Source organism: Bos indicus, chromosome 16, assembly GCF_029378745.1.
Source record: "Bos indicus isolate NIAB-ARS_2022 breed Sahiwal x Tharparkar chromosome 16, NIAB-ARS_B.indTharparkar_mat_pri_1.0, whole genome shotgun sequence".
In the NCBI taxonomy this organism is placed as follows: Eukaryota; Metazoa; Chordata; class Mammalia; order Artiodactyla; family Bovidae; genus Bos; species Bos indicus.
Genome location: NC_091775.1, coordinates 42,435,935 through 42,448,730, shown reverse-complemented (window position 1 = coordinate 42,448,730; position 12,796 = coordinate 42,435,935). Strand labels below are relative to the sequence as shown.

Genomic DNA, 12,796 nt, shown 5'->3' with positions numbered 1-12,796 from the left:
TTCATTGGTGTTTTTTCCATCTTTTCTCTATGCCATTAACTCAATTATCCACCTGATCTTTTTTATTTCTTGCTGCCCAGGTATCATAGGGCCCCCAGGATACTGGTAGTCCACTTACTGAATTTCTAATGATGGTGCTGTGCACCTCAGTTTATTTTCTTTTGCACTGCAGTCTTCCTTCTTATCTCATCCTTTTAAAAAAATCATCTTTTTTTTTTTTTTAAAAGCTCTTCCTTTCTTGAATTTATATTCTTATTGTGTGTTAGTTGCTCAGTCATGTCCGACTGTTTGTGACCCCAAGGACTATAGCCTACCAGGCTCCTCTGTCCGTGGAATTTGCCAGAAAAGAATACTGGCGTGGGTTGCTATTTCCTTCTCCAGGGGATCTTCCTGACCCAGGGGTCAAACCCGGGTCTCCTGCATTGCAGGAAGATTCTTACTGTCTGAGCCACCAGAGAAGCTATATTCTTATCAAGTTCCTTGATAGTGTGACGCACTCCTGGGATTGCTTATTTGTTGTAACTGGGTTCTTTGTCCTTGCAAACTATATTCCTATCTTTTTTAGCACTTCCTCTCTTTCTTGTCTTCTCTCCTCCCTCCCTTCTGTCGTCTTTCCTGCTATAGCACATTCACATAGTTGCCATGTTATATTTTTCCTTCTTGCTCAAGCTTAGCCATGGCAGCAACTCTGTCCCTGACACAGTGTGAGGGATCTCTCCTGCACACCTGCCCCACCTCACTGGGCTCGTGTGTCCTCCCAGCTCAGAGCTTCAGCTGAGCTGTGTGTGCTTAGTTGCTCAGTCTTCTCTGACTCTTTACGACCCCATGGACTGTAGCTTGCCAGGCTCCTCTGTCCATGGAGTTTTATAGGCAAGAGTGTTGGAGTAGGTTACCATTTCCTTCTCAGGGGATCTTCCTGACCCTGGGATCAAACCCGCATCTCCTGCATCACAGGTGGATTCTTTACCCTCTGAGCTATCGGGGAAGACTGGGAGTTAATTCTGGCTTTTTTTGGCTGCACTCTGTGACTTGCAGGATCTTAGCTCCCCAACCAGGGATTGAACCCAGGCCATTGCAGTGAAAGCACTGAGTCCTAACCACTGACCACTAGGGAATTCCTGAGGGTTACCTAAAAATAATCATGGTAAAATATACATAAAACTTCTTAGTTTAACCATTTAAAAGTATACTGTTGAACACTGCTGTATTTAAAATGGATAACTAACAAGGACCTATTGTATAGCACCTGGAACTCTGCTCAATGTTATATGGCAGTCTGAATGGGAGGGGGGTTTTGGGGAGAATGGATACATGTATATGTATGGCTGAATCCCTTAGCTGTTCACCTGAAGCTATCATAACATTGTTAATCCGCTATACCCCAATACAAAAAAAAAAGTTTAAAAGGAAAAGAAAAGTGTACTCTTCAGCAGCATGAAGTACATTTATATTTTTGGGTGGCCATCATCATCACCTAGCTCCAAAAATGTTTCATCTTCTGCAACTGAAACTCTGTCCCCATTAAATACCACATCACCCCCCAACCACAAGCCTTTGGCAACTACCATCCTATTCCCTGTCTCTATGAATTTGACTACTCTAGGCTGCTCATAGATGTGGAATCATACAATATTTATCCTTTGTGACTTATTTCACTTAGCGTAATGTCTTCAAGGTGCATCCACATTATGATATGTCAGAGTTCCCTTCCTTCCTAAGGCTGAATGATATTCCATTGGACATATCTACCACATTTTGTTTAACTGTTGATGTCCACGGACATTTGGGCTGTTTCTGCCTTTTAGCTATTGTGAATATTGTTGCTATGATTTGTACAAATATCTGTTCAAGTCCCTGCTCTCAGTTCTTTGGGGTCTACATTCAGCAGTGAAATTGCTGAATCATGTGGGAATTGTATGTTTAATTTCTTGAGGAATCTTGAGTGTTACTTTTGAAACTCATTTTAGGAGCTCCAAGGACCTTGGTGGGGGGTCAGAGAGCAGCCAGAGATAGGTATTGTCTGCTAGACAGGCAGGGGGTCTGCCTTCTCTTTTGTCAGAGTCTTTATCAGGCTCCTGCTGCATAGAAAGGGGTGTATCCACTCCTAGGGCTTCTGCTCATTCTTCCCACTTGGCCTGGTTCCTGGAATTGGCAAGTCTAGGCAGTCTTTTCCGCCTCTGCCCAGACCTGTGACATTAACGGGCAGGCAGCTACTCAAATAGTTTTGTTTTTTCTTTAGTTTTCCATGGATGTCTACTCACTGCCTTTAGTTGGCTTCTCCAGATTTTTGAAAATTGTCAGGATTTTATTCTCTCCTCAGTAAAGCTTCTGGGGTTCAAGTGAGAATGAGGGGCTATACCCGCATCATTGCAACAAGGAAGAGAAAGGAAAGTGTCCTGAAATGGTTTTAGGGGCCAGGTGTAGGGGAGGGGATTTTTTTGTCATTGTTGCCCACATCCAATTGGCCAGAATGAAGTCACATGACCACCCATCCAGCCTCAAGGGAAGCTGAGAAATGTAGTCTTTCTCCAAGCCCATTTGAAACAGAAATTGGGAACACAGTCATTGTGCCCTAAGAGGATTCCTTGTCATAGCTATAATTTCCTTTTGTCTCTCAGAGGATATTAAGTGTATCTATTCCAAAGGCGTGTTCTGTTTTCTCTTTTATCTGTTTTCTTGAGTGTTAGTTCTGTTTGAGTGGGGCTCTTTTTTCTTGGTGCTGGTTTTCTTTGATTTTTGTTGACTTCAAACTCTGCACCTGTTATCTGATGACCTGGATAGGGATGGGAGGTGGAGAAGGTGGGGTGGTGGTGGAGGGTGAAACCTGCCTCCAAAGGCAGTGAAGGTGAGCGAGGTGCTGGGCAGGGTCTGCCAGAGGCTGCTCCTCTGGGTCTGCAGGGTCCTTTCCTCCCACCAGGGCTGATCAGCTCACCTCACCTGAGTCTCCTTGGGGAGATGCTTGGCTTCTTAGCTCTGTGGCATGAATGGATGAGGAGTGTGGGGTGAGGGACCTAGCTGGGTAATGCTGTCGCATTGCTTGTCAGATTCCTTCCCTATTGCCCCGGCCATGCACCCACTTGGAGACAAGCACCAGAGCCTTTTCCAGCATAATCCTCTTGGGTATATTTTGGGCTGTGGTCTCCTTTTTCCATCCAACCCCATCTGCCTTCCTTGTTCCAGGAAGTCCTCATCATTTCTGGTTGACCGGGGATGCCCCTTCTTGTTTTCTCAGGGATATTTGCATTTATTATTATTTTTACCAGTGATTTTTTTTTAAAAGATAAAACTCATTATTTAAAGTGTATGGTGCTGTGGTTTTATATTCACAATGTGCAACCACTACCACTATTTCCAGAACATTCCCTCCCCCCAGAGAATTCCTTTGTGATAACCATAAATGGATTATATCTTTTCAAAATTGTGAATCACTATGTTGTATCCCTAAAACATATAATATTGTATATCAGCTTTATTTAAATAAAAAAAGAAACCCCTTAGCTCCTAATTCTCCCCTCCTTCCATCTCCTGGCAATCACTAATCAACTGTCTGTCTCGATGGATTTGCCTACTCTAGACATTCCATGTAACTGGAATCATGCGGTTTGTGGCTTTTAGTGTCTAGCTTCTTTCACTTTATGTAGTGTTTTCAAGGTTTATCCATTTGTAGTGTGTATCAGTACACCATTCCTTTTTTATGACTGAATAATATTTTATTATATGGCTATAGCACATTTTCTTTATCTGTGTATCAGTTGATGAATATCGAGTTGTTTCTACTTCTTGGCTAGTATGAATAATGTTAGTATGAACATCCACAGACAAGTTTTTGAATGGACATATGTTTTCAGTTGTCTTTGGTATGTATCTAGGAGTAGAATTGCTGGATCATATGATAAATCTATATTTAACTTCTTGAGGAATTGCCAGACTCCTTTCCACAGCTCTGTCCTACTTTATATTCCCACTAGTATTCTAAAAGGATTCCAATTTCTCCATATCCTTACCCACTAGTGTCACTGTCTGACATGTATATTCTGTTGTCCTGGTGGATACAGTGTGGTCTGTCCTTGTGGTTTTGGTTTGATGACTAATGGATGGATCTGATGACTCGTGATGTTGAGCATCTTCTCATGCGCTTTCTGGCCACTTGTGTATCTTCTAGGGGAAGGGTATTCTCCATTCCTTTGCCCATTGAAAAAAATTTAATAGACTTGTTTGTTTTTTTTTTTTAGTTTTCAATTTATAGAAAAACTGAACAAGAAGTACAGAGATTTCCCACTACTCCCCAGTGTTATTAACACCTTGCATTAGTGTGGTACATCGTTACAACTGATGCACCAATGTTGGTGCATTATTAACTGAAGTTCATAGCTTACATTGAGGTTCACTCTTTGCATTGTAGATTCTAATTTTTGACAAACTTATAATGTCATCTATCCATGGTTGCAGTAGCATACAAAATAGTTTCACTGCCCTAAAAATCCTTGGTGCTCTGCCCATTCATCTTCCCCTCTCCCACCCCGACCAAACACTGACAACCACTGATCTTTTTACTGTCTCCCTAGTTTTGTCTTTTCCCAAATGTCATGTAGTTAGAGTCACAGTAGGTAGCCTTTCCAATTGGCTGCTTTCACTTTGAAATATGCATGTAATATCCCGCCCTGTCTTTTTTACCTATTTTAATATTGGGATATTCATTTATTTTTAATATCATTTTTGTGATCTCCAGGGATGTGGGCTAGGAGGTGGAGGCTACCTCATGCAGCCTTCTTGCCCTCATCTCAGGAACAGTCTGGAAGGAAGAGCGGGGCATGCCAGCTGCCCTGCCCAACGAAAGACCACAGCAGTGTCTTCCCTCATGTGCTGGACTGTCCATGGTGCTTTCTGGGTCCCTTCCCTCACCCTCTTTGAGTCCCCAGTGACTTTTCTCTGTGTCCCTTAGACCTCGTGGAGAAGAAGCCATGCTCAAGAAACTCCTCCCGTGTCTGTGAGTGCCGGGCTGGCATGTTCTGTGGCACATCAGTGGTCAACTCCTGTGCCCGCTGCATCCGCCACTCTGTCTGCCCAGAAGGGATGGTTGTCAAGTTGCAGGGTGAGTATCCCCACCTCCCAGGACCACTATCTGTGCTGATGCCACACCCTCTCCACCCCGACCTCCCACCTCCTCCTTCCTGAGGGACAGAAGACATCTCCTATCATTATGATGCCGAGGATGCACCCAGAGGCCCATGTGGTCCTTTCCCTGCACCTCAGGTGCCAGGCTCAGAAAGAGTTCCAGGCACTGCCCTGGCTGGAGGAGGTCTTGGGTTGGCTTGAGGCTCGGGGCAGAAATTCTCTGATGCTTGATAAGCAAGAAAGAAACCTGAAGTTTCTGTCCTGGCGTTTCCCAGAAGATCAGAGCTGGTTTCCCCGTTTTGGTCCATGGATGTGCCATGCTTCTTCCTCTACCAGGCCTTCGCACATGCGAAGGGTGGGACACCCTTCCTTCCCTGTTCACCCAGTGAACTCAACTCTGCCTTCAGGTGTCCGTCCAGACATCACCTCCTGACCTCTCACAGATCACGTCTCCTTCCCAACACAGATGCGAACACTGGCCTCTGTCTCAGTGTGGTCAGTGCTCTTCTCCCTCTCTCCCAGTAGCTTCGTGAGGGCCAGGACCATGCCCAGCACATTCACAGTCATCTCCCCATGAGGCGCGGCATCTGCTCTTCAGAGATGTCTGTCGACTGATGTGACGGGGAGATCAGAGCTGGGGGTGGGTGGAGTTCAAATCTGGTTGGATTCACCCTGCTCATGCAGAACCCTCAGTAGACAGATCCTCAGAAGCCTGCCACGTGCAGGTAGGAGAGGTGCAGGTATGCATGCCAAGTCACTTCAGTCCTGTCTGACTCTGTGCGACCCTATGGACCGTAGCCTCCCAGGCTCCTCTGTCCATGGGATTCTTCAGGCAAGAATACTAGAGTGGGGAGCTGTTCCCTTCTCCAGGGGATCTTCCCAACCCAGGGATCGAACCCGCATCTCCTGTGTCTTCTGCAATGGCAACTAGTGCCACCTGGGAAAGGGTTCTGAACTGGGCATCAGATACCTGGGATTTTGTACAGCTTTGCATCTGTGGGGTGTATTCCCAGCCCTCTCTGGGCCTCGGTCTCACCTTCTGTAAATGAGGAAGTGTAACTGGAAGGCCTCGCATGGAGGCTTTTGTTGCTTAGAGCTCTTCCCTAAGAAAAGCTGCTGTGAGTTCTGTTGCAGCTGCCTGTGGACCAGCTCTGGCTCTCTCGACGGCATTCCTACATCTGCCACACGGTGGCGCCAGAGGCCTCTCTTTCCTGCCCCCGCAGACCGCTGCCCAAAGCCGTACCACTGGCCATCTGTGGTCACTGAGCACTTAAAATGTGGCCAGTCACTTGAGATTGGCTGTCAGTATAGAATATGCGCTGGATTTCAAATACTTAGTACACAGAAAGTATACATTTCGTTATTTCTTATGTTGATTTTTGTTCAGTCTCTCAGTCGTGTCCGACTCTGCAACCCCATAAACTGCAGCACGCCAGGCTTCCCTGTCCTTCACTATCTTCCGGAGTCTGCTCAAACACATGTCCATTGTGTCGATGATGCCATCCAACCATATCATCTGCCCTCTTCTCCTGCCCTCAGTCTTTCCCAGCATCAAGGTCTTTTCCAATGAGTTGGCTCCTCACATCGGGTGGCCAAAGTATTAGAGCTTCAGCTTCAGCATCAGTCCTTCCAATGAATATTCAGGGTTGATTTCCTTTAGGATTAACGTACTCTTGCCTGGAAAATCCCATGGCTGGAGGAACCTGGAAGGCTGCAGTCCATGGGGTCGCTGAGGGTCGGACACGACTGAGCGACTTCACTTTCACTTTCCACTTTCATGCATTGGAGAAGGAAATGGCAACCCACTCCAGTGTTCTTGCCTGGAGAATCCCAGGGACGGGGGAGCCTGGTGGGCTGCCGTCTATGGGGTCACACAGAGTCGGACACGACTGAAGTGACTTAGCAGCAGAAGCAATTTATGTTGATTATCTATTGGCATAATTTGTGTCCGACTCTTTGTGACCCTTTGGACCGCAGCCCTCCAGGCTCCTCCATCCATGGGATTTTTCAAGCAAGAATACTGCAACAGGTTGCCATTTCCTCCTCCAGGGGATCTTCCTGAGCCAGGGATCAAACCTGCATCTCCTGTATTGGCAGGCAGATTCTTTATCTGCCAAGCCATTGGGAAAGTTCATATTTTAGATATATTGGGTTAAATGTATTGCTTAATTTCACTTGTTTGTTCTTTACTATCCAAAATGTGGCTACTGGAAAATTTAAAATGGTGACTTGTGATCCACATATTTTATTGAATAGCACTGCTTGTAAAGCACTCCATCCTTTGGCTGCCAAACCCTGGCTCGATTCCTCTGTGAGAGTTCCCACCGAGTAACTCTCAGGGCCTCAGTCTCTCCAGCTATAGAATGGAAAGTAATTTCTGCCTCAGGTGGAGCTTATAGCTCAGTCTTACCCTAAGACCTTATACTGACTTTCTCCTCTGAAATTCTCCAGACTCCATAAGGCTGTATTAGCCCCATTTTACAAGTGAGGAAATTGAGGTTCAGAGATGGCCGGTAATTGCTTACGATCACAGAGCAGGGAATATCTAGTTCAACGTTGAACGCTCAAGTCTTGTCACCCCACCACAGTGCAGGTAGATGAGATGAGTCAGCCTCGCTCATAGCCACTGCCACCAAAACGCTCAAACTCAGGTCCACTTGATTGAAAGCACTCTGTTTTCTTCTCCGCTGTGCTTCCACCCAGTATTCTTCAGAACTCTTCGGTTTGCAAGTCACAAATTATTTGGTTCATGTAATTGAAATTTTTCTTTGCGGAACTTCAGGTATGGCTGGATCCAGGAGCTCTGTCTTTTCTCCGTCTCTTATCTCTACCCCTCTGTGTGTTGTTTTTCCTGTAAAATATCTAGCAGCAGCTCCAAATTTGCTCTCTACTCAACTCCAGTGGAAAATCTGCTTCTCCTTCCCATATTCTCAGCAACAGAAACAAAACCTTGATGTTGCTTCTCATAGACATGGCTTGGGTCATGTGCCCACCCCTGACCCAGCCCATCATGGCCACAGGAGTGGGATGGATTGATTGGTGCAGCCTGTCCCATGGCTGTTCCTGGAAGTGGGAGTGGCGTGGTCAGTCTGTCCCAGCTCCTTACCACAGACACTGAAATTGGGAAGTGTAATTCTCCCGGGAAAACTGGGCTACTTTACCCCAAAGGTGAATGGATGCTGGGCAGGCACAAAGATCAGATGGCCGCTGTGTTTCCCTGGGTTGTGGTGGCAAGAGGTCTGCTCCTGGAGTCTCTGGCTCCTCAGCACCAAAGCTGAAGGCATCGCTGTCCTCCCTGCAGGCACAGCACAGAGGGACACCGTCTGTGAGCCGGCTCCCCCAGGGGCCAGCCCCAACTGCAGCGCCAGCCCGCAGGACTGCAAGGGCCCCACCAGGTGACTCTCAGCCCCGCGCTATCCAGCTGACCCTTGTGTGGGGCTGTCCCACCTGATAGGAGACCCAGGGCATTGTGGGCTGGGGATGTGGGTGGGGGTCAGTCCAGGGTGTCAGGAATCCAAGGGGCCTCTTTGCTGAGCAGAAAGGTCATTGAGGCCCTATTGTGTGCCCAGCCTGCCCTGAGCACACAGGAGACCCAGAAGGACAAGAAAACACAGCTCTTGCTCCCAGGATCTGACAGAGGGCCTGCCAGAGGCTGTGGGCAGAGTCTGGGGGCCCCTTCTCTATAGAAACGGCCATCCCTAAGCACAGATTCCCCCTGCACCATCAGAAGAATTGCCAGTCCCATCTCTGGCTTCCTTCCCAGTGGCACCATCCCCCAGGCCAAGCCCACCCTGACCTCCCCAGCAAGCCCTGGTGCCAGGACCATGCTTCTTGGAGGGGACATCCCCCTCGCCCCAGAAGATGCTTCTAAAATGACTCCCAACTCCAGCTCCTTCGTGGTGAAACTCAATCCAGATCCAGGTAAGCTCTCCAGAGGAGCCAGGGGCAGTCTCCAGAGCAGTGGTGTCCAATGGGTGGAGTACGGTGTGTGGGGTGGTCGGGGCAAACAGTCACTGAGCCAGTATGGGGAGAAGAAGATCTCAAGGCCTTCTGGGACTGAGACCTTCAGGGGCCAGAGTAGAGAATGGAAGGACTCACTTGTTTCCTGGTTTGGGTACCAGACACTGAGGCATGCTGGGGCAGCAGAGCAGGCCCGTCTCTGCAGGTATCAATATGATGCCCGCCTCTAGTTCCCATGGCAACAGATTAGGGTCCCCATTCACTCCTGCTTATTACCCAATAGTCTTCCATTGTACGTGAATGTATAAGAATATTACACTTTGTTTAACAGTTTTTGGATATTTGGGTGGTTTCTCCTTTTTGGCTGTAGTGAATAATGAAAAACAAGTCTTTGATGAATATGTTTTCATTTCTCTTTGCTTTTTTGAATTGATCTCTAGGACTTCTTATAATTCTGGGTTTGAGCCCTTTGTCTTATAGTTGTGTTTGAAATCTCTTCTCCCACGCTGGGGCTTGCCTTCTCATCCTCTTTATGGTGTCTTTTGATGAAGAGGTGTTTTTAATTTCAGTGTAGTCAAATTGATCCATCTTTTCCTTTATGACTAGTGCTTCTCATGTTCTGCTCCGCAAGGCTTTTCCTCCACTGAGGTCTCAACATCATCCTACATTTATTTCCTAAGGTCATTACTGTTTTGACTTTGTTTAAAGTGTCCCTATGAATATCCAGTTGAATCCACACCATTTATCAAATCAGTTGTCCTTTCCTCACTGTTTTACATGCCATCTTTGTTGTAAATCAAGGGTCCATATTTGTATGGGTAGGATTATCTGTTTTATATGTAGTCATGTGTGTACGTTAATCCCAATAGCCTAATTTATCCCTCTACCCATTTGGGTCTTCTTTAAATTCTCCCAATAATGTTTTATTATGATTTGTGTAGAGATATTTACATCTTTTTGTTAGATTTCTACATCTTTGGTATTTTTGTTGATAATACAAATGATATCTTTTTTCAATACTTCATGCGCTAACTTTTTTATTGTTAGTACTAGTTTGAATTGTGTGAAATGCCAATATTTGATTATTTCTGTCCTATCTAAACAGCAATTTCTGTGGTTCAGTGCAAATATATAAACATTCCATTGATTTTGATATAGTGACGTTATATCCAACTATCTTGCTAAAATCACTTATTCCTTCTAATAATGCATCTACAAACTCTTCGGATGCTCTGTGCAGTCCGTGGTATCATCTGTCCGTAAGTGCTTGATGTCTTCCTTTCTAACCTTGCTCCTTTTGATTCTTTTTCTTGCCTCATTGCACTGCCTATGATCTATGCGACCAAACTGAATAGAAGTTGTGATGGTAGGCGTCCTTGTATCCTTGTTGAACTCAAAGAGAGAGTGGCTACCAAAGTTTTGAGCTGGACAGTGACAGAGCAATGAGACTGGGGAGAGGACTCTGGCAAAGGGGAGGGGCCAGAAGTAGAAGGGTCACTTTGGGGGCAGTTAGTGCTCTTTTCCTGTGTGGCGTTAGACACATCCCTTCCCTCTCTGAGCCTGAGGACTCCCTCTGGAGGACTACTTGACATGTGCAGAGTTTGGGAGCTGGTCATGGAGTTGGGGGGCTTCAGTGATGGAGGGTGGGATAGGGTGAGGGTGAGGCCTCTGCCAACAAGACTTGGCCTGGAGCTTCTTTGCTTCTTTTCCCAGGGCTGACCCTGCAGCCCCCGTGCCCTCGGGGGTCTGCTGACTGCAGGAAGCAGTGTAACCACGACTACTACCTGGACAGGGACGGTCGCTGCAAGGCCTGTGTGACGTGTTCAGGAGGTAAGGGCCGTGTCTCTCCTCCTGGGGCCTCTTCCAGAGAGCAGGGATGGTCTTGGAAGGAGAGGCCAAGAATCAGGGGGTGGGAGCCCTGAGTTGGATCTTGGATGCTCCGTCCTCGGGAGCCTGGTTCACTTCACTGGCATTTTTTGAGCAATTGGCTTCTAGTGACTCCCACTGATGATTGTGGGTTTTGATAGCCGTGACCCCCTTTCAGAGAGTTTCCATTCACTCACTCTGTCTTGCAAGGAAGCATTTGTTAATCAGCTACCTGTTTCAAGCTTGTCTCATTATTTTTTGTACCTATCCTATGACGCCCGGATTGAGATTGCCCCCATTTTACAGAAGAGGAAACTGGGGCTTGGGGAAGTCAGGGGACTTCCAGGGCCACAAGCCCTCACAAATGGCAGGGCCAGGATTTGAACCTAGGGCACCTGCTACCAGGTTCTGGGCTCATCACTCACTCCACTGCCTCTCCACTGCCTCTCAGAGCACCACTGTACAAGCCCTTAGAGACTGACTGCTGGTGTTCTCCCTGCGGCCAGCTGCCTGCAGCACCTCCAGCCGCCCTGTGAAGTCCATGCAGCTGCCCAGGTCCCAGACTGCCATGGCTGTAGCCCCAGCCCAAGACAGCCTCCACCACCAGGGGGAGGTGTGATTCTGTCTCTGCAGCAACATGGACTGGAGTCAGGGGAGGCCATGTGGGGGAAAGGACATTCTGTTTGTGGTCATTGGAGGTCACTGTTCTGTTTACTAAGGCCACAGAGCAAATTTTCTCAAACTGAGTGGCAAAAAGCAAACCATTCATTGTAGTCGTGGAGTCTGTGGGTCAGAATTCAGATGTGACACCAGAGGGCCAGCTGGTGTCTGCTCCATGAGGTCTGAGGTTTCAGTTGGAAAAGCTGAAGCTTGAGAGCTGGAATCATCTGCACCTTCTTCGTTCATGGGTCTGGGGTCGACGCCCTCAGATTCTTTCCATGTTGGCTGCTATTTGGGCTTCCTTTGGGTGCTGAACCCAAAGATGAGTTGGTAGTAGAATAGATACCATACTCATTTTTATGACCCAGCTTCAGAAGTTACTCAGAAGGTAGAGAATCTACCTGCAATGCAGGAGACCCGGGTTCCTCTCTGGGTTGGGAAGATCCCCCAGAGAAGGAATGGCAACCCACTCCAGTATTCTTGCCTGGAGTATCCCATGGACAAAGAAGCCTGGCAAGCTAGAGTCCATGGAGTTGCAGAGAGTCAGACACAACTGAGCAATTAACAGACTTTCAGAAATTACATGGCGTAACTTCCACTGCATTCTGCCTCTGAAGGCAGGGGGACAGGTTCCCCCTGGAGTCATGGAAGGGGAAAAAAGTCGAGTTTTTGGATGAGTAAGTGGCCAAGCTCTGGAAGAGCAGACAGACTGCGAGCTATTGCTGTGGCCATTCCTGGAAAAAATATAATCTATCACAGCTGCTGTGTCAGATGAGGAAATAAAGAGATGACTCTGGGCCCCAGAATTCCTTCAAATTGCGTAAATGAAGCCCTGCGAGGCCGTGGAGTAGAGCCCAAGTGCCTGGGGTCAAATCTTGGCTCTAGTGCTTGGGAGCTTATAAACTCAAGCAAGTTTCTTAACCTCTCTGGGCCTCTTTCCTCATCGGTAAAATGGGCATTATAAGAGACCTCTTTCAGAGAGGTGTTCTGAGAGTTAAATAGGTTAACTGAGTTAATCTGGATAAAGTGCTAGAAACACTGCCTCGAACAGGCTTGGTTGTGTTAATACAATGTTATAATCAACAGTGCAGTCCCTTGTCTTTATCATGCAGGGCTTCTAAACCTCTAAGTATCCCACCAGTGTCTTTATTGAGCAAATTGCACTTATCTAATCCACTGATACAGTAATTCTATT

At 47.0% G+C, this 12,796-nt stretch overlaps 1 protein-coding gene across 3 annotated transcripts in view; it reads left to right on the top strand.

Annotated features, from left to right (window-relative positions):
• TNFRSF8 (TNF receptor superfamily member 8) overlaps positions 1 to 12,796 on the top strand; it is an 86,371-nt gene that overhangs the window by 30,899 nt on the left and 42,676 nt on the right. For all 3 annotated transcript variants that reach the window (XM_019976947.2, XM_070768199.1, XM_070768200.1), the window contains exons 4-7: positions 4,943 to 5,092; positions 8,417 to 8,510; positions 8,879 to 9,036; positions 10,789 to 10,905. In XM_019976947.2, the coding sequence (XP_019832506.1) occupies positions 4,943 to 5,092; positions 8,417 to 8,510; positions 8,879 to 9,036; positions 10,789 to 10,905 (519 nt within the window). The remainder of the gene's footprint in view (positions 1 to 4,942; positions 5,093 to 8,416; positions 8,511 to 8,878; positions 9,037 to 10,788; positions 10,906 to 12,796) is intronic.